Genomic DNA, 20,728 nt, shown 5'->3' with positions numbered 1-20,728 from the left:
CCTGCTTTACTTACCTTGGGACCCTGACGGCCAGGGTATCCAGGGAGACCAGGAATGCCAAGCTTTCCCTGACAGAAAAGAAGTGAAAAAGATCAGAGGAAGCCCAGAGAGGGCTGCATGGAGCTTGCCCACATGTGCTTCTCAGTTCCACCAAGACATTTCCTTTTTAAAAAAAATAAAAATATGTATACATTTATTTTCCTATGTGCTAAATCTGAAAGCAGATATGCTAACCTCACATCCAATAATATTCTTCATACCTTCTCTCCAGGCAGGCCCGAGCCTCCACCTTCCCCCATGAGGCCAGCCTGTCCCTTCAATCCTTCTGGTCCATCTTCTCCCCGAGGGCCCAAAGGCCCAGGGTCACCCTGAGAAAAAGAGAGGAGAACAACTGAGACCTTGAGGTCGCAGTCCTCAAGTCTCTCTCACTGAGGGCCTCTGGACAGTGGACCACGGCATATTCACCTGGTTACTGGGAAACAGAAAGATCTTTCTTTCTTTATTTGATATAATACTCTTCAGTAATCAGATCTTTATAGCAATTATCCCTATCAGTGAGGGTGTGTGTGTGACACGCAGCACAGTAAAAGCCAATTTTAATATCATTTACAGAAGGAAACAGCCTGAGCTTTGCGCTGTGCTTTCTCACTGCAGGAGCCGAGTGCATACGAGGGGCAAGCATAGCTCTGAACAAGATAACTCATCTGGTGACAATGCCCCTGGCCCAGAGAGCTTCACATAACTAGCAAGCAGAGGGAGGTTAAGTCATGTGCTCAGACTGGGGAGATTAAGTGAACTTGCTGAAGGTCGTCATAATACATGGAGATAGGGAACCTGATGGTTTTAGCCACTCAATGAGACAAGAGGTCACCGGGATGCACTTAATGATACAGAAGTCCTCTCTCTGCTGGGGTCTCTGCTCAGGATGTTAAGGGGAGAGGAAAGAGCCAGCACAGGGCTTACCCTGTCCCCTTTTGTCCCCATGTCGCCTTTAAATCCCGGAAAGCCATCTTCACCCTGCAACAAGTGAAACCATTGGTATCAGCACATTCTGATTCCTTACCTTACCCTGAGGGACAGCATTGGGGTTAACAATGGCTCAGAGTAGGCCAATGAGGAAGGCTGGGTACCCTGGCCCCCTAATGAGAGCCAGTAGGAGGAGCTAGGAGAAGCTGGACAAGCACATTGAGTCCCTGATGAGAGCCAGTAGGAGGAGCTAGGAGAAGCTGGACAAAACACACTGAGTCCCTGATGAGAGCCAGTAGGAGAAACTAGAAAAAGTTGGACATACACACTGAGTCCCTGATGACAGCCAGTAGGAGGAGCTAGGAGAAGCTGGACAAACACACTGAGTCCCTGATGAGAGCCAGTAGGAGGAACTAGGAGAAGCTGGACAAACACATTGAGTCCCTGATAAGAGCCATATGGGGGGGGGGGGGGGTATGCAGAGAGGTCATGCAGGATGAGTTAAGCAGAACTGTGAGCACAAGACAGATGGGGGGCTGGAATGAGAAGGTGGGTGTTTCTGGCTTAGGTAAAGGATTTCGAGTGACCCATGCTGACCAGCACACCCCGAGACCCTGCACAGACCAGTCAAGTGTCCCGCCTTCAGTGGAAGGCTCCCGCTTTTGAGGGTCACCTCCCACATTCCCACTGGGAAGCAGGGATCTCCCGCTGAGCAGTGGCAGTGGGAGACACCTTAATATTTTGTCTCCTGCTGCTGTGGGACCAGTCTCGTGATAGCTGTGGGACTAGTCCCATGGCAGCAGGAGATGACATTTTATTAAGGCATCTCCTGCTACTGCTGGAAGGGGAGGCGACTGCTTGACATTGGGGTGTACTAGGGTGGAACTGTGGGCAAGGCTGGGTGGAGATGGGGGTGGGGCTGGATGTAGTGGGGCAGGGCTAACTCCCCCTTGGCAGCTCTGCCTATAGCGCTGAGGCTACATCATCTGTCTCTTACCTTTTCTCCTTTGCTCCCCTTCAGACCTCTCACTCCATAGGCACCCTGCAGGGGGGGGGGGGGAGAAAGGGGATATGGGGAAACACTGGGGTCAGAAACTGAAGATCTCAGGCTGTGTCACTTTGGAGGAGGCCACTTAGAAAACAGAGAGTTAAATGCTGGAATTGGGTCAGTTAAGGTCGCATGGCTGTGTGGCTAGATACAGGGACTTCTCCACCCCCTCCTCCAACCTCCCCCAGTGAAAGAAACAGAAAGAAAATGCTGATAAATCAGACCCCATGGTGGCCTCAGACACGTGGCGTGAGGTATATGAAGAAGAGGAAGTTGCTGCATATTTGTATTATCATTTTGGGACACCTACCTTCACCCCACGAGGTCCTGGGTAGCCAATTGGACCGGCGGCTCCTGGAAGCCCCTTAAAGACAAGAAAGAACCTTTATCTCCTTTAACTGTGGCTCAGAGAGTGTCCAACAGCAAGATAAACACGGGACCGATGCAAACCATCAATCTATGGAGAGACCCATAAATTCCTTTTCTTTCAAAGATGCCTCCTTCGTTGTTCTCTCTATCCCGCTCCTGGCACTTTCACCATCATGTCTTCAATCAGGAGTGCAGTGATGTCACAGGCCCTTACCAGCGAATCAGGTGCAGCTGATGACACAATTGGGCCCCAGGACATCACAAATATACACATAGGCATTCAAAGCCCCCGGCCCAGTCCATCGATATAATATCTCTCAGGTGCATGTCTCTTATCTAGGTGGTTGCCCCTGTCCCCCTACTAGGATAGAAGAGTTGATAATTAGGGCTAATTTCCAGCTTTGGTTCTTACCTGGTTTCCTTTCTCACCCGCTGGTCCTTCTCTACCGGGGTGGCCCTAAAAATACAGGACAACTGGTTATGGCGGATTAATCACATATGGTAGTGACTGTTTAAATCCTTATGTTTTAATGGCCCCATGTCCCTTAGGAGTCCAGTATTCTATGCTTGACTAGACCGTTTTATGACAGGCTATTTGCATGCCGTGCTAGCTGGTCAGTATGGGACTCACCATGGGTCCGTCAGCTCCTGAGAGACCTGGCAGGCCCTGCTTGCCTGGGGGACCCTGTAGAGGAAGATGGAACATGTTAAATATATACAGGACCCCTGGTGGCAAGAGGATAGTAATAACATAATGGGGTAACCTGCAGCAGTGATGGCTCAGATACCACCCAGCATGGTAAGAAAACACTGGGGGTAGCTTGGGTGTGTGTAAGGTTCTAGCTTGGGTGTGTGCAGGGTTTTAGCTTGGGTGTATGTAGGGTTCTAGCATGGTTGTATCTGTAATGTTCTAACTAAGGTTCTAGTCTGGGTATTTCTTTAAGGTTCTAGCTTGTCTGCCTGTAAGGTTCTAGCTTGGAGGTATCTGTAAGGTTCTAGCTTGGGAGTGTCTATAGGACTGTGTCTATAGGGTTCTAGCTTGGATGCATCTGGGTTACTGTCTTGCTATATCAAGATTTGTATAGGCTGAATCTTATGGCTCTATTTGAGGTCTTAAGTCACATGTTTTGGGGATTCTCTCTTAAGATAAGCTTACATTCTATTTTGCTAGTATGTGGATTTGTCTGAGATGCAAATGGAATTCACTGCAGACAGATATGGGGTGTACTGGGATTCTCTGCTATCATGCTGAGTTAGGTTCTCTGTTATGATAGGTTGGGGTTCTCCGTCTGCAAAAAAGCCTAAAGAGGTTAGGGCTCTTCAGTGTGGAGAAGAGAAGGCTGAATGGAGATCTGATATGGATCTATACAATCCTGAACAGGGTGGCATGGGTGAATAGGGAACAGTTATTTCCACTTTTAGAATAGTAATAGATGAAAGGATGGTCTGAGAAGCTAAGAGGCAGCAGTTCAAAGCAGATTTAACGCAGTAATTTTTAGTCTACAAACAATTAAGCTGTAGAATTTGTTGCTCAGGGTCCATTTGTAATTATTATTCATGCAGATATGGAGACCACCACCTTGTCCTGCTGAATCTGCCAGGTACTTCCAAGTGACACAGATTGGTCACTGTCGGAGGCAAGATACTAGGCTTGGTAATCCATTGGTCTGACATAGCAAAGCAGCTCTTATGCTCTTTTGTGATGGGATGGTTGTCATGACTGGTTGAGACATTTGCCTTTTGGCTTCTTTGGGTATCTGCACATTGAGAAAGTTTCCTTTGTTCAGGTCTGACCCTTCCCACCCTTGCTGTCTCTATCACACTACTCAGCTCCCGGGCCTGTTGTTCATCAGTTTCAGCTGATCCCTCCCACCCCCCATCTCCAAACATCTGGTACAGAAAAGCTTGTGAAAGTTCCCCTGGGCTAAGGGCTTACCTTTTCACCGGGCATCCCGATGGGTCCCTGAGGGCCAGGGAGACCCTAGAACCGAGAAGAACAAACAATCAGATATCAATAGGTCTTTAGATATCCTGCCACTGGAGATTACCTACTGCCCTACACCTCAAACATTAACTTTCAACATGTAACAAGAAGCTCCCAGAACTTATGAAGAAAGGTGAGAGCAAGCTAATTAGAAAAATGAAAGGTTTAGTCTGATCTATGAGAAAAGGTTGAAGAACTTGGGATTGTTCTGTCTGGAGAAGACCAAAGGGGTGACTCAAAAGTAGCCTTCAAATAAATGATGCTTTATGAATAGCATGGGGACTGAGTATTCCCTCTCTTCTTTGGGCACAGGGAAGACGTTGTACCAAAGGAGATACAAGTCAAACATTAGGTAGAACTTTCTAGCTGTGAGACCTGCCGAGGTCTGAATCAAGTTACCCAAGTTCCACTAAACGTTAGACACACATCCATCTGAGATATTTAAGGTTCAGTAGATCCTACATGAAGGAAACAAATGGACTTAATGACCTCCTAACCACATCTAGTCCTATCTTTCTATGGCTGTAAATAACTTCCTGAAGTTCTTTCCAGGTTCATCTGTCTAGAGTGTCAATGACCATTCTGAGGTCCTTTCCAACCCTATCTTTCAATGAATCTAGAAGTCCTCTAGAGGTCTATTCCAGCCCTATTTTTCTCTGATTCAATGATGATATTAATCCTATGTTTTATCCATATGCATTTCTGTAGGGCTTATCCAAAAGCAACAAAGGAAAAACAGACTGAACAGGAGTCAAAAGAGCACTTACCTGAGATCCAGGGTTCCCTTGCTGGCCTGGAGCCCCCGGTTCTCCTTGAATACCCTGCAACACAAGCAACAAGTGTTACACTTTATACCAAGAATCATCAGGGATCTTGTAGCAGGACCGTCTCTGAGCAACCAAGAGAAATGTGGCCCTTATACAGGAGATCAAAGAGAGGTTGTCCGTAACCACTCTTGACTCAGTTATTCTGAGAGGTTAAGAAGGAAGATGGGATAGGGGTCAAGACGGTAGCAATGCAGTATTGTTTGCTCTCATCTTTTCTAATATGGTGAAGAAAAAGGGGAAACTCTGGGTTTTACCCTTGGAGCCAAGAGTACAACTTCGATGACTGGCCCACATGAGAGTCAGCTCCCTCTTCAAGTCAGCGAGGTGCTCGCAGTCTCAACACTACTGTCAGGTGGGATGGTATCTGACTTTGCTCTGATCTATCTCTCACTCTCAACCTGCGGACCCCCCTACCTTATCCGTTTTCAGCAAGCCTGTTGGAACCAGGAGCAGTGACTCAGCAAGAGAGGCTGGAAGTCTCCTACTGTGAGGAAGGACGTCAACGACTTTTGAAGCAGATGTGGAGGCTCATTTTCAAAGCACACAGACTTACAAAGTTGCAAAGGTATGAAAATAAGCACCTTAGTGTCACTTCCGGGTAATCAAGTCCCATCTGAAGGAGTTGGGTGAACCTTCTGCTGGAAGTTGAGAATCTCCTTCACAGCCAGCATTTACGAAGATTGTGGTGCAGTCGATACGGACTAGTGTAGTGGAACTAGATAAAGCTCTTTCTCTTCAGCTTTTCAATATGAATGCTGAGGTCCAGCTTAACACTGCTTGCTGATATTTTGAAACGTCAAAATCAAGTAGAAGAGACTGTACTCACTTTGAATGATCGATATTTTCAGATAAAAAATATTCAACTGGTTGAGTTGTCATTGCTAAAAGAAAATATACGGCTGAAATGCCCAATTGAGGTTTGAGAATAAGGCCGGATATGTTCATTTGAGACTAATTTTCCTTGTCTGCCTCTTGTGACATATGTTCAGGCGTTATCTCGAGAAACTTTTTCAAGCAACGGACAGATCTTATCCTCCAGAATATCGAGTATATTATTTGCTGTCAGGGAAAAATGAGACCTTTAAAAAGCAAGGAGACTTATTAACAGATATCGATGTTTTGAATGTCTCTGAGGTTCTTGAAACACCAGAAACAGATTTGGTTACGTCACCTACGATGGTACCTTCTCACTGCCTTCAGATCAAAATTGGTTGTTAAAAATGTTTTTTTAAGAAAAGGGATGTTCTCTTCCTGGGTTGTAAGATCAGGAAACGTTTTCTTCTTATGAAACCAGACATTCTCCAGTTAGGAGCACTGGTTTTCTTAAAGCACCCTTGCAAGTGTATCATTAAGCTGAAGTCAGTTAATAATGTGTTTTTTGAACCTGCTTTTGACTGTACAGGTAGCAGAAAGGTATTGTCCGGCTCTCCAGGAAGCAAAGTAGTTTAAAAATCTGCATTTACATGTTTATAACGGCCCACCTCTGTAAGTGTCTGTTTATTGTCTGATGAATTTGTTCAAGCGTATATTTCTTGTTTTTTGAGTATATAACTTGCTCACCTCCCCACAGTGTCGTGGACTTAGTTGATGGATAGATATAATAAGATTGCTTTCTTTTGTTCATTTCTGTCAAATCCTATACAAGTGAACATTCCTTGTTAGTTTGTTAAAAAATCTTCAATAAACCAATTTTTTTTTTTAAGGAAGGAAGGAAGGTGGACAATTGGACTTTGCTTCATTCTCAAGGCCCAACAGACACCCATCTTGAGTTCTCTGAAGGACAAAGCTGATGGAGGCTTCAAGAGCTTCCACAAGGCCGAATTTCTAGTTTTTTTCTGCTCCTTCCAGACAGGGCTTTACCACAGCAGGTTCAGTAGCTGATCCAGCCCAGCCTACTGGAACTCCTACTTGGGCAGCCAAAGAAGGAGGAAAGGACAAGGATGGGAGGACTAACCCCTGGTTCTAAACAGACAAATATCTTACCAAGTTCCCCTTCTGACCGGTAAAGCCATCCAGGCCGCTGACTCCCTGTGCAAAGGACAGAAATAGAAACGAACAGAGAGGTCGGATTTCAGTGGAGTTAAAATGTAAAGGAAATTTTAGGTGGGGGAGAGGAGATGTTTTTCTCATACCAGCTGTCCTGGAGGGCCAGGGGGTCCTCTTGAGCCAATCAGACCCCGTTCTCCCTGCAAAGAGAGAACATTTATAAGGAAGATGCATCTGTAGAGAGATTCGAATAATACGTGACGTAGTTTAGAACGTGGGGCCTGTAGATTCAGAGGTGCTAATTTCAAGAAAGTCTGATTGTTGGAGATGGCCCTTGAGCAATAGTTACATGGCCTCCCCCTTCACCTAATCCTCTCCTTGTTCCTCTCTCTCCTGCCACCCTTCCCTCTTTCTTCTGTCCCTCCTCCTACTGGCCTTCCCTCCCCCCTTTATCCCCTTCCCTTCTTCTCTCCTCTCTCTTTTTGTGTCTTGTAAACTGCTGTACTGCACATATATACCAATAGCAATACATCAAGGTCATGTAATAAATACAATATACATCTAAGCAGCGGCACCAACACATTTACCTTAGGCCTAACTCAACCATTTAGCGGACAAATTTCACCACTAGATGTCTATGTGTCAGCTCCGCCTTCGTCCCACCCAGTCTGTTACTCTAACATGTGCAGGCCACCTCGGAGGGCAGCAGAGGAAAAATTCATAGGGGTAACTTACAGGTTCTCCGGGTGAGCCTCTCGGTCCTGGGGGGCCTTCAGAACCCTGAAATGGAAAATCCGTAATGTTATTTCATAAGCTACCAGCGGGCCCACATTATCCCTTTTTCTCCCCCTCCCCATCCATTTTTTGGGGCCTGTTCACCCTGTCCTTCAATTCCTGGGTCTTCTCCCCACCCACCCCCCTCTGCCTCTGTGAGGAGGTTGCCCCATTAAATGAATATATCTTCATTTCAGAGCCCAGATCCGTGGATCCCGTTCGGTTGAGGGTGCGGGAGATTCCTTTACCTTCTCTCCATTTTCACCCGTTGGACCTACGGAACCTTGCTTCCCAGTTTCTCCCTACAGTAGGACAGAAAGAGACGCAATTAACATGCTATTAATGGTACCTGGTTTTCTTTAGTGATGCTTCCCAAATTGTGGTCATGAGGGGTAGCTGAAGGATGTCAATGTACTTGGTGAAGACTTAACCTGGGGCCGGTGTGATCCTGCTATAAAGGATTGGGTGCTGGACAACACATTTGAGAACAGATCTGCACAGGTGATGTGAACCTGGCAATTTTAATCTCCACCTAATCACTAAGCAACTTGATCAGTGAGGGAATGGGGGATGGGGGGTGGGAACGCTCAGTGCTGAAAAGTGCAGAGGGTGTTTATGGAAGGCGTGAGATGCATTGGCAGAGTTGTGTGTGGATATTGTTACTGGAATGGCATAGCTCTCTGTGTGTGGGAGGGAGGCACAGCTCTGTGTGGGTGAGGACTAAATCTCAATCCACAACTGAGGTAACCACCCTGTTTTTCCACTCCCCTTCCCTTATGAAAGAACTCAGCTCACATTTTAGCAGATGACACCAAGTAATCACATATATAGACCCTAAGCAGCTGAATCGCACAGTCTTCACTGATGGCCTTTACTCGATTACTCTTTGGTTGGAAAAGCATCATTTAAAACTGAAACCATCAAACTCTAAAGCCATCTGGATAATGGATTATTTACCTATACCCAATGCTGCTCCTCAACTACTAGGTCGTACCTCGTCCCTTGATTGGCAGTAACTTTAGAACCTCATATAGCTTCACTTATTTGTAGTTATGTTGGTGCTTTGAGCCTTATAAGATTTGTTTGGGGTTATATAAACAAGCCATCAATGCATATATTAGTTCAGGCACATACATAACATAGTAGATGACAGCAGAAAAAGACCTGCACTAGAATGTAAGTTCTATTGAGCAGGGACTGTCTCTCTATGTCAGGTGTTCGGTGCTGCGTGCGTCTGGTAGCGCTATACAAATGCTAATAATAATAATAATAATCCTGAGTAGAATTGATTATGAGAACTCTTTATTCAATGGTCTGCCTAAATATACACGGTCATACCAAGTGACATCTAATTCGACAACATCAGCTACATGGATACCTGAATGTGGAGTTCCACAAGGATCCCCCCTCTCACCGACTTTATTCAACTTAATGATGATGCCCTTGGCAAAACTACTATCAAACCAAAACCTTAACCCATACATATACGCAGACGATGTAACAATCTACATTCCATTTAAACAAGATCTAAAGGAAATTTCCAATGACATCAACCAAAGCCTACACATCATGCACACATGGGCGGACGCATTCAAGTTGAAACTCAATGCAGAAAAAAACCAATGCCTAATACTCACCTCGCAATACAACACGAACAAATTCACCACCATTGACACACCAAAATTGAATCTTCCAATTTCGGACACCCTAAAAATTCTAGGAGTGACCATTGATCGACACCTAACACTTGAGAATCATGCAAAAAACACAACCAAGAAGATGTTCCATTCAATGTGGAAACTAAAAAGAGTAAGACCTTTCTTCCCAAGAACCGTCTTCCGCAATCTGGTACAATCAATGGTACTCAGTCATCTAGATTACTGCAATGCACTCTACGCTGGCTGCAAAGAGCAAATAATCAAGAAACTTCAGACAGCTCAGAACACTGCAGCTAGACTCATATTCGGAAAAACAAAATATGAAAGCGCCAAACCCCTACGAGAAAAACTGCACTGGCTCCCACTCAAAGAATGAATCACGTTCAAAATTTGCACCCTAGTCCACAAAATTATTCACGGAGATGCACTAGCCTACATGTCTGACCTGATAGACCTACCACCCAGGAATGCTAAAAATCATCCCGTACATTCCTTAATCTTCACTTCCCAAATTGTAAAGGTCTTAAGTACAAACTAACGCCTGCATCAACCTTTTCCTACCTGAGCACACAATTCTGGAATGCGTTACCACGAAACCTAAAATCGACCTATGAACAAGCCAACTTCCGAAGTCTACTGAAGACTCATCTCTTCAACAAGGCATACGACAATGATCAACAAATATGAATTTATGTACACACAGCCAGAATTGCCCCTACGATATTTGCTGCCAAACTACTATCGTGTCCTTCATTATCATGTTACCCAAGATCTTCTACCATTATCAAATGTACAATTTTTTTTTATGATTCTCATATATTTCTTAAATTTCTATTACTATGTTTGATTGTTAAATAATACCATGTTCTATCATTATCATATTACCCAAAATTCTTCTGTATACTTTCTCATGTATTCTCATTATTCATGATGTATTGTAAGCCACTTTGAGCCCGCAAAAAGGTGGGAAAATGTGGGATACAAATGCAATAAATAAATAAATATACAGTCAGAAAATTTAAAAACTAATTAAAAAAAACAATAAGGGAAACTCTAAGTTCAAAATACTCAAAACAAAAAGGTAACCCAACAGGATGTGGGAATCGCGATGGAACTCACAAGATAAAATATAATAAAAACCTCAAATAATTTGTGATATGGGAGCCCTCAGTGTACCTTACTCCACCCTCTAAAATGGAGGGGGTAGGGTGAACGTCACAAGTCAAATCTAACCTGTGAGTGAACGGCCTCTATAGCGATCAATAACACACCGCAGATGAATCGTTGTGTACCAAACACACCATCATTGGCTCTCCCAATTCTGTGTAAACATGTCCAAATTAACAAGTGGAAAAAACATAGGAATTTCAACATACCAAAACTCTAAAAAGATGCTCAAAATTAAAAGCAAATCTCCTGTCCATAAATTCCAAGTACTAAATCAAAATGCACTTATCTGTAAAACATACAAAGTGCAGGCTTCCCCAATTCCTTTTTAAATGGAGCTCTACAAAGGCTTGTTTCATGAATCCTTCATCAGGAACTGCCTTTTGGCACTCTGTGGAGAAACACCGTCTGTAACATTTGTCTCTTAGCTTTCATAAGTATTACCACACTGGGACAGACCGAAGGTCCATCAAGCCCAGTATCCTGTTTCCAACAGTGGCCAATCCAGGTCACAAGTACCTGGCAAGATCCCAAAAAAGAACAAAACATTTTATGCTGCTTATCCCAGAAATAAGCAGTGGATTTTCCCCAAGTCCAATTTAATAATGGTCTATGGACTTTTCCTTTAGGAAGCCGTCCAGACCTTTTTTAAACCTAGCTAAGCCAACCACCTTTACCACATTCTCTGGCAACGAATTCCAGAGTTTAATTACACGTTGAGTGAAGAAACTTTTTCTCCAATTCGTATTAAATGTACTACTTTGTAGCTTCATCACATGCCCCCTAGTCCTAGTATTTTTGGAAAGACTAAACGATTCACGTCTACCCGTTCAAAATGGCGGCCGATGTGTTCCTACCATGGGGGGAGGGGGGGCTGGCACAGCAATATCATGGTTTCAATTGCGCAGGGAAGGCCATGCCTGCTCCGTGCGATTGAAACTGCGATATCGAGGTAGTGGCATGGATGGGGGAAGTCCTGTGCGGCAAACAAGGAAGAAAAAAATCCACCAGAGTGGATGGACTATGAAGTCCCACGGGATCAAACAAAATGCAGGGAAAAGTGGGAAGTGGACCAAGAACTTCAGAGACTGGAAAAGTTAAATCAGAAGCTGATAATGTTTTATTGATGACTTGCACTGTGCACCGTAGAGGCCGATGATGGTGTGTTTGGTACACAACGATTCACCTGCAGTGTATTAATGGTCGCTGCAGAGGCCATTCACTTGCAGGTTAGATCTGACTTGCGACATTCACCCTATCCCCTCCATTTTAGAGGGTGGAGGAAGGGACACCGAGGGCTCCCATATCACAAATTATTTGAGGTTTGTACTATATTTTGTGACTTACATCGGGATTCCTACATACCACTGGGTTACCTTTTTGTTTTGAACAAATATATGGTCAACCATCTCCAGATGGTTCAAAGTTTAGCCCTCAAAATTATTACTAGGGCCAAACGGTTTGACCTGGTCACACCACCCCTAAAAGAGGAACATTGGTTACCCCGTTCATATCGCATGAAATATAAGACTTTTGGCTTTTAGTACATAAAACATTTTTACTTAGTACACCCTCAATATTAGACAGAAACAAAAGAAGGCAAAGATCTGCCACAGAAATAGCCAACCAAAAGAAAAAAAGCAGATCAAAAAGACAAAAAAATGGAACAGGAGGGTAACAGAAGAAGTGGTTTATTACAAGGTTACCCAACGTGGCCATGTTTCACCCTCAGGCTGCATCAGGGGTACAAAAAACTAATAGGGGTAAAAAGCAAAGTGAACCCCTAAAAGTAGTCATACAACCACCTTACGTAAGAGCTCGCAATGCTGTGTTACCCTCCTATTCCATTTTTTTGTCTTTTTTGATCTGCTTTTCTTCTTTTGGTTCACCCTCAATATTAGCTAAGTTGCTCGTTCATTTTAGTCTGATTCAGCAACTGAGATCCCAGACCCAGAATAGTTTGGTGATCACTCCCCTCTCTCACGGGCCAGATTACATTTCACACATTAATCTATCTTCTTTCTTTATTTATTTTTGCATTTATATCCTGCTTTAACTCAAAGTGAGTAATGATAATAACAAAAATTACAATACCATGAATCCATCCACAATTAAAACAGAAACTCAAGACACAAAGAAATAAACAGTTCAATCACAGTCACTCCAATACATTTCATTCTTCTAAAAAGGCCTTTACGAAGCAATGAGTCTTCAAAAGTCGTTTAAACTGTAACATATTATCACACAATCTTAAATGGCAAGGAAGGCCATCTCAAAGTGAAGAACCAGCAACGGAAAAGGCACACGCTCTAGTTTCTGCATTAGGGAATTCTCTTCCACAATTCCTCCAGCCTTAAGCCTATCTACATCATTTTACAAAGGGTTAAAAATTGATCTTTTTACACTACGGGCTCGTGATAAGTCGGGATCAATTATGGTGGTAAAGTAGGTATGAGATTGGGTTGTGCATCTTTTGGTTTTATATCATTTAGGTGTTGCATGAGTATTAATTGAGATTAAATGTAATTCTAACGGCATTTAGCTATTGGGTCTAGTAACTGAAACATTATTGTAAACCGCTTTGGTTGGTATTTACCAGAAGGGCGACATAGCAAATGCATTAAATTAATAAACTGAAGACATCATCACAGGACACAAAGAAGCTCCCAAAAAACTGGGTAATTTTCAGAGGGACAACAGCCACCTCACCTTGTTCCCCTTTTCTCCAGGCAGTCCAGGTAGGCCATCAAACCCTCGGTCGCCCTGTTGGGACATAAAGACATTTCATCTTCTTCTCACTGGTGCCCTCTACAACCTTGACATGGTGCATCCATATCTCAGTGGCCAGCATTAAACAGGCCCATGAAAACCCACAAATAAACAGGCAAACTGACCTTAGCTCCAGTGTCTCCGGGTAATCCCCTGGCTCCATCAGCACCAGCATGACCCTTAAAATAGAGAGGGTGGGGAAAGAACTCAAGTCATAGAGGTCATCATGCTTGCATCTCCTTCACAGCAACATTCACTCTAAGTAGGGTTACCATATGGCTCCAGAAAAAGGAGGACGGATTGAGCCAGCCAGGTTTTACTTCCATTGCTTTCAATGGAAAAGCAATAGAAGTAAAACCCGGCTGGCTCAATTACTTCCATTGAAAGCAATTGCTTTCCATTGAAAACAATGGAAGTAAAACCCAGCTGGCTCAATCCGTCCTCCTTTTTCTGGAGCCATATGGTAACCCTAACTCTAAGGCATGTGTTCCTACCATGGGGGGGGGGGGGGTGGCTCCTGACTGGATGGACAGTACGCCAGGTGGGCAGAGCTGGGGATTGGAACTGAAATGTCACTGAGTTTTTTTTTTTTAGTCCTTCCCAGTTTGTCACCCTGAAGCTGCCTAGAAAGATAGGGAGAGCAGGCGGTCTCAAAGCCCACTTCTTCAGGAGTGGTGGGGGGGATCTGTGCAGGGAGCTGATGGAGGCAGGAACAGTCTCTCTCTCTCTCTCTCTCTCTCTCTCTCTCTCTCTCTCTCTCTCACATACACACACACATGTAACACTGTGTCTCTCTCACTGTTTCTCTCTCTTTCTGTCACTCTCTCTCTTGCTTTCTCTCTCTTTCTCTTTCTGTCTCTCTCTCTCAATCTCTCTCTCTCTATCACACTGTCTGTCTCTCTCTCTCTCTTACTCTCTCCGTCTCCCAGTCTCTCTCTCTCTCTCACACACACACACACACACACATGCACACTGTGTCGCTCTCACTCTGTCTCTCTCAATCTCTCTATCAATCTCTCTCCTTCTCTTCCTCTTTAACTCCCTGACTCTCTCGTTCTGTCAATCTCTCTTTCTCTCTATCTCTCTCTTTCTCTGATACTCACCCGTCTTCCTCTTTTCCCTGAAAGGCCAGGCAGGCCCTGCACCCCAGGGGGACCCTATAAGAAGAAGGGGGGGGGGCAGGAAGAGAATAAAGAGAGGAGAGGGTATTAGTCCAGAGACAGGGTTGGTGGGGGATTGTGTAGGTTGGAGTGGGAGAAAATTGATAAGGTTAGTGGTTGAAGTAGAGGTACAAAAGTGAAAGTGTGAGGGGTATAAGGTATGTTTGGGGGTGTGAGGGTGTGTTTATGTATGTACATTGTGATAAGGCTGGCAAATTCAAGCAGGGGGGGGGATAAAATGCGGGGGCCAAACTACATGTCCCAGGAGGTATTGGGAGAGGGAAGCAGAAAGGTATGGTCAAAAACCTGCCAGGGACTTCACATTGGGGAGGTGGAGGGAAAGAGTGGAAGGAGCAGCTGCTATGGCGATCAATGGCCAGGAGGGGGAGCAGTGATGCGAAAGCTCAATTTTCCTGGGTCAGAAATCAGTACAAGATACCTTCCACCTGGGAGGGGGAGGAGAGATCTAACAGACAAGCTGTGAGGGAAGCGGAGTTAATGGAGAGTTTGGAGGCTGGAGAGGAGGAGAGCTCAGGATTACCAGGTTTGGAGGAGCAGATGGATATGGACTGTAATTATACTCTGGTGCAAGGTTGCATGGGTTGAAGGCGGTGGGTGGTCACAACAGGAGTCAAGTAGCTTTGTAGTGGGAGGGTACTGCCATCCTGCAACCACTAGAGAGCAAAAGACTTTGAAACTGAAAACCAGGAGGTTTGAACTTTGAGGGGGAGAGTTTTCTTTTGCTATGTTTTTTTCTCCTTTTGGAATTGAATGGGACATTACCTGTTTGCACTGCGTTTGTGAAGGAGGGGCAATAAACAGGCAGGAACTAAAAGCTGTGTTGCCTTGAAAGACTTTGTTGTGGACTACTAGATGGAGGAGCTGGATTGCTGAAAACCCTGGTAATAGCAGAACAGAAGGGAGAGAGGCCAAAGAGCCGGCCACCATCCCCGAGGGATTGCTACTGGGCCATTACAACATGTATTTGTGTGTGTGTATAGTGTGTGTTGTACAGAACGCTCAGTGCTGAAAAGTGCAGGGGGTGTTCATGGAAGGCATGAGGTGCATTAGCAGAGTTGTGTGTGGATTTTGTTACTGAAATGGCATAGCTCTCTTTGTGTGGGAGGACTAAATCTCAATCCAAAACCGAGGTAACCACCCTGTTTTTCCGCTCCCCTTCCCTTATGAGAGAACTCAGCTCACTTTTTAGCAGATGACACCAAGTAATCACATATATAGACCCTAAGCAGCAGAATCGCACAGTCTTCACTGATGGCCTTCACTCAATTACTCTTTGGTTGGAAAAGCATCATTTAAAACTGAAACCATCAAACTCTAAAGCCATCTGGATAATGGATTATTTACCTATCCCCAATGCTGCTCCTCAACTACTAGGTCGTACCTCGTCCCTCGATTGGCAGTAACTTTAGAACCTTATATAGCTTCACTTATTTGTAGTTATGTTGGTGCTTTGAGCCTTATAAGACTCGTTTGGGGTTATATAAACAAGCCATCAATGCATATATTAGTAGGTGGGTGGGTGTGTATAGGGTAGTTGTGGGCATACACTTTGAACACTGCTATCCGATTGCTCTCCAGAACTTACCTGGGGCCCCGTGTCCCCCAGTTCTCCTTTCAGACCCATATTCCCTGGAGGGCCCTGAACACAAGGACAGGAAATGGAAACAGTCATTGGTCAACAGCTAGGAAACGTCTTACAGGCACAGTAACCTTCACCTCAGTTCAGACTCAGCGTGGCACCCCGTCTGGCCTGTCTTGAGAAATGGGGTGCACATCTCAGAAAGAGGGCACACCTTATCGGGAAAAGAGTGGCCTCTCTTTCCACACAGCTCACACCTATTTCCAAAGACTGCGGACAAAACAGCCAAATGAAAATGAACGAAGTCCCACCAACGACATGGGAAAACTTTTTGGCCGTCATCTCTAATTCCTATTAGTTTGACATTCTCTTTAAACCAGACTCGATTACCCCCATTTTCCCCATTCACCCTCATGAAATGCCCTTCCATTGGGCTGCCAACTTTGGCTGCGGATAGGAAGATGGATTTCTTTGTAGGAAGAAGCGATTGAGAGCTTGTAAATTGAACTCCAGTTGGGTCAGGTGCACTGAGAGAACAGAGTGTAAGTAGAATCTAAACTTACCAGAGGCCCAGCTCTCCCTGTCATACCCGTGGGCCCAGGGGGACCTTTCATCGCAAGCTACAAAAATGAAAAATGGACGTTACCATCACCTAAGTACCAGAAGTATTATTTAGAGTACGTATCAGTTTTCAGTATTATCACATCGTCAGTCTTTCACTGCTAGATCTGGCCATTCGTCTGATGCTTGGAGTCCCCAGAACCAAGCCCCGCATTCCCCCTGTTCCCAGATGGGCTTCAGCTCTTACCTTAGCCTGTTGTAGGATGGACTGGGCCTGGGCCTCCTGAAAGGAGACCATAGGCCCCTTCTGGGAATCGCCACCACCGAACTGGAACTAGGTAGGAAGAACAAGAAGAGAGAATTAAACTACGAAATGAAAAGTGATCTAACACATTCATCAGAAAGAGCTACTTTATTCAGACTGGCAGATGCTATATTTTCAGGGCATCGAGAGACGTCACTGGTGGGCAAGACAGAGTCTCCTACAATAAAAGTCCATTCTCTCAAAATACAATTGAAATGGTCCATGTATTTCTAGATGTAATCTGATAAATGATGCTGGCCAAGCTTAGCACAAGCCAAAGGCTTGGGCAGAATTAGTTTTAGAGAAATAGAAGCTAGAGGTGGTCATAGGGTCATAGAGGCACCTAGTGGTCCACCATCAATCGTTCATGTTTATCGTCATCTCCACATTCTCACAGATGGATGCATCTTACTGCTGTTTCTTCAGCTTTGCCAGAGCTCAAGGGCACACACAGGCTTGTGGTTTCTGCTAGCTTTTCACTTATTAGAAACTAATTTTTCAGATAATTTAAGTTTTAAATTTAACAAAGGTACCAAGTTTCCGACACCCTCAAGCAATGGTCTTGGGTCACTAGGCCTCAGCATCCATTTTTGAGGCCTAGTTCAACCAGAGAAAGAGGTTGAAGTGCAGCATGAAGGCCCCCTGGGATGCCTGCTACTGGCACACATTTCATTATGCAGATGGCTCCCTGATGGCCCATGAAACTTGTATTTGGGGGTGACTAGGAGAAGAGAGGCAAGGGAGGTGATATTTCCAATTTACATCACTCTAATCTTAGTAAAGATGAAACAGTGGAAGATGGAGGGAACTGGGAAAACCAGCGTAATTTGAATGTCTTTTAAAAATCCAATCTAAGCAACTTCTCAGCATATTTGGATGAGCAAGTTCTTATGAAAGTCTCTGGCCTTGCTCTGAATACAGACTCCAGCTAGACATGCTGAAGGCAGTGAGTTAATGAAGAATATTGCTATTCTACAGGCCTAGAACTGATATGGTGGACGCATGTCCAAAGGATTACAGAATTACTTGTCAAAGGAGTAATGTCCCTGGTCAGTCTGTACTGAGTGACCTGGTGTACATGGACCTCCCAGTGTTCAGCATAAGCCTGGATGAGGAGCAGAGCATGGAGGGGGAAGGGACCCTCCAATACCTTGAAGGATGTTTGACTTTGTGTGGACCTCACACCACCACCTCTGCTAGAACTTACCGGTAACATGATCATGTTTCCTGGAGGACCGCGAATCCCATCAGCTCCTGTGAGACCGGACCGTCCTGGGGGACCCTAGAAGTAGTAGCAGAAGGAGAAGGATTGGGTGGGGTGAGCAGAGGTGAAAAGGTGAAGGAGAGAAGAAGAGAAGAGAGAGAGACAGAGGGAGGGAAGTGGAACATTGAGGACAACACAAGGATTGAAGGGAATGGAAGGGACAGAGAATGAATGGAACAGATGGGATACAAGAGAACGAAAAGAGTATCCGGAGATATGGTTAGAAGGTGAGAAGAGGAATGGAAAAAATGCACGGAGAAGGAGAGACGAGAAGGGAGAAAGAGAGTGATGGGGCAAGAATATGTGGAGGGGGAGTGGAAGAGGAAGGGGCAGGTAGAGAGGACGCATTTGGAAGAGCATGTGAAAGAGGAGCAGGCTGATTCCTGCTGAAATCTCATCTGCACTCTGGAGAGGAGTCCAGGGTAAGAGAAGGGATATGGTGGAGGGAGGGGGGTCACAGAGGCAGGAAGTCATTTTATGGCTCACTTAGAATCCAGATTTTCTGATGAGGGGAGGGGGCAGGAAGGAAGGGGGAAATCCAAGCGGCACAGAAGCACTTTTATCTGGATTTGTGACTGCATGAATCTACTATTTCAGGAAGATCTGGATGGACACTCACCCTCACCCCCATGGCCTCCAGAATGTATATCACAGCTGTGCTGCAGAAGGGTCACTCCAAGGGGCTAATTCAATGCCCATATTCCATCCAGTCAGCCGGGGAAGGCATTGGTGGGGGCAGGTGGGGGGGGGGGGAAGAACAGATCTGTCAGTCCTGCTTTTTTCTCAGTGCTAAGCACCCAATCTACTCAGTAAACCTTATCTAGGTGTGAACAGCCTCAGGGAGGCACAGCTCAGAGGCAAAGCAGAGGTCCTGGGGGTTACTTAAAGGTAATAGTTCTCAGAAGTGGGGCTCATGGACTAAGGGAGGGGCAGGGGATGCTGATGATTACAGCAGGGAGGGGGAGACTGCTGGATGCACTAGGTAGGCTGAAGTTCAGTGAACATAGGCCATGAATTTGACAGGGGTCATGTCCCAGTATGCAATCGACCTTGAACTTCTTACCCTCTCGCCAGGGTCTCCAGGGATACCGGGTGGACCCATAACACCAGGAGGTCCTGGTTCACCCTATAACCAGAAAGTAACAGAGTAAGAAAATGAAGCACAGCAGACCAGAGAGCTGAATGTCCTGCCTGTGACTTTCAGAGCAATGTATAAACTCTCAGACCCAACCTGTAAGTTTCCTGGTGAAAGACCCCATACAGCTACTATTTATCATTTCTATACGACCAGTAGACCAGGGGTTCTCAGCCCAGTCATGGGGACACAACCAGCCAATCAGGTTTTCAGGATATCCACCCGAGAGAGATTTGCACGTACTACCTCCTTGGTACGTAAATCTATCTCACTGTGGATATCCTGAAAACCTGACTGTCCTGAGGACTGGGTTGAGAAACACTGTCTACCCTGTTTCCCCGAAAGTAAGACATCCCCCGAAAATAAGACCTAGTAGAGGTTTTCCTGAATTGGTAGATATAAGGCCTCCCCCGAAAGTAAGACCTAGCAAATTTTTGTTTGAAAGCAGGGCCGCCGAGAGCCGGGCAAGGCCGCCCCCGGGCCCCCCCCCCCCCCCCACCCGAGGTCGTCGGGGCCCCCTCCACCCACCCTCCATCGCTCCCGGAACTAACCTTAAACGCCTCCTTTCACCTTCCCAGCAAGCAGCAGCAGGGCAGACCTCTCCTTTCTTCCGTGCCCCGCCCTCGCGGATGTTACGTCAGGCGAGGGCGGGACACGGAAGGAAGGAGTGGCCTGCCCTGCTGCTGCTTGCTGCGAAGGTGAAAGGAGGTGTTTAAGGTTAGTTCCTGGAGCAACGGAGGGTGGGCAGGCCAACCCCGATCCAACCCCAATGTTTCCCAAAAAATAAGACAGCCCCTGAAAATAAGACCTAGCGCATTTTGGGGGGCAAAAATTAATATAAGACAGTGTCTTATTTTCGGGGAAACACGGTAGACTATGCAATATGGTACAGATACAAAATTTAGGCATGCAATGTGAGGCTCAAATCCAAACCCCTGTCGGGGGGAGGGGGGCAACAGAACAGGAACAACACTGAAGCAACAGAAAACAAGCCCAGAGGCAGGGCAGAAATTTTAAAACTTGTCCTGAGCTGGTTCCTGCTGGGCCAGTTAGGAAACAGGAACCAAGATTACCAGAAATACAAGACACAGCTAGACATGAGCTGCCTCCTCAAGAGGTGGAATGGCTCCTCCAGGAAGGTGGCTGCCTTCCAACC

General features: G+C 45.5%; 1 protein-coding gene across 2 annotated transcripts in view; it reads right to left on the bottom strand.

Moving 5' to 3' along the window:
- COL5A3 (collagen type V alpha 3 chain) overlaps positions 1 to 20,728 on the bottom strand; it is a 107,930-nt gene that overhangs the window by 35,230 nt on the left and 51,972 nt on the right. For both annotated transcript variants that reach the window (XM_030197096.1, XM_030197097.1), the window contains exons 11-31: positions 19,501 to 19,563; positions 18,381 to 18,455; positions 17,117 to 17,203; positions 16,872 to 16,928; positions 16,315 to 16,368; positions 14,652 to 14,705; positions 13,674 to 13,727; positions 13,489 to 13,542; positions 8,203 to 8,256; positions 7,916 to 7,960; positions 7,327 to 7,380; positions 7,178 to 7,222; positions 5,135 to 5,188; positions 4,320 to 4,364; positions 3,015 to 3,068; positions 2,796 to 2,840; positions 2,325 to 2,378; positions 1,964 to 2,008; positions 964 to 1,017; positions 261 to 368; positions 15 to 68 (exon numbers count right to left, since the gene is read on the bottom strand). In XM_030197096.1, the coding sequence (XP_030052956.1) occupies positions 15 to 68; positions 261 to 368; positions 964 to 1,017; positions 1,964 to 2,008; positions 2,325 to 2,378; positions 2,796 to 2,840; positions 3,015 to 3,068; positions 4,320 to 4,364; positions 5,135 to 5,188; positions 7,178 to 7,222; positions 7,327 to 7,380; positions 7,916 to 7,960; positions 8,203 to 8,256; positions 13,489 to 13,542; positions 13,674 to 13,727; positions 14,652 to 14,705; positions 16,315 to 16,368; positions 16,872 to 16,928; positions 17,117 to 17,203; positions 18,381 to 18,455; positions 19,501 to 19,563 (1,209 nt within the window). The remainder of the gene's footprint in view (positions 1 to 14; positions 69 to 260; positions 369 to 963; positions 1,018 to 1,963; positions 2,009 to 2,324; positions 2,379 to 2,795; positions 2,841 to 3,014; positions 3,069 to 4,319; positions 4,365 to 5,134; positions 5,189 to 7,177; positions 7,223 to 7,326; positions 7,381 to 7,915; positions 7,961 to 8,202; positions 8,257 to 13,488; positions 13,543 to 13,673; positions 13,728 to 14,651; positions 14,706 to 16,314; positions 16,369 to 16,871; positions 16,929 to 17,116; positions 17,204 to 18,380; positions 18,456 to 19,500; positions 19,564 to 20,728) is intronic.

Source organism: Microcaecilia unicolor, chromosome 3 (assembly GCF_901765095.1).
Source record: "Microcaecilia unicolor chromosome 3, aMicUni1.1, whole genome shotgun sequence".
Taxonomy (NCBI): Eukaryota; Metazoa; Chordata; class Amphibia; order Gymnophiona; family Siphonopidae; genus Microcaecilia; species Microcaecilia unicolor.
This window is presented reverse-complemented; position numbering and strand designations above follow the sequence as displayed.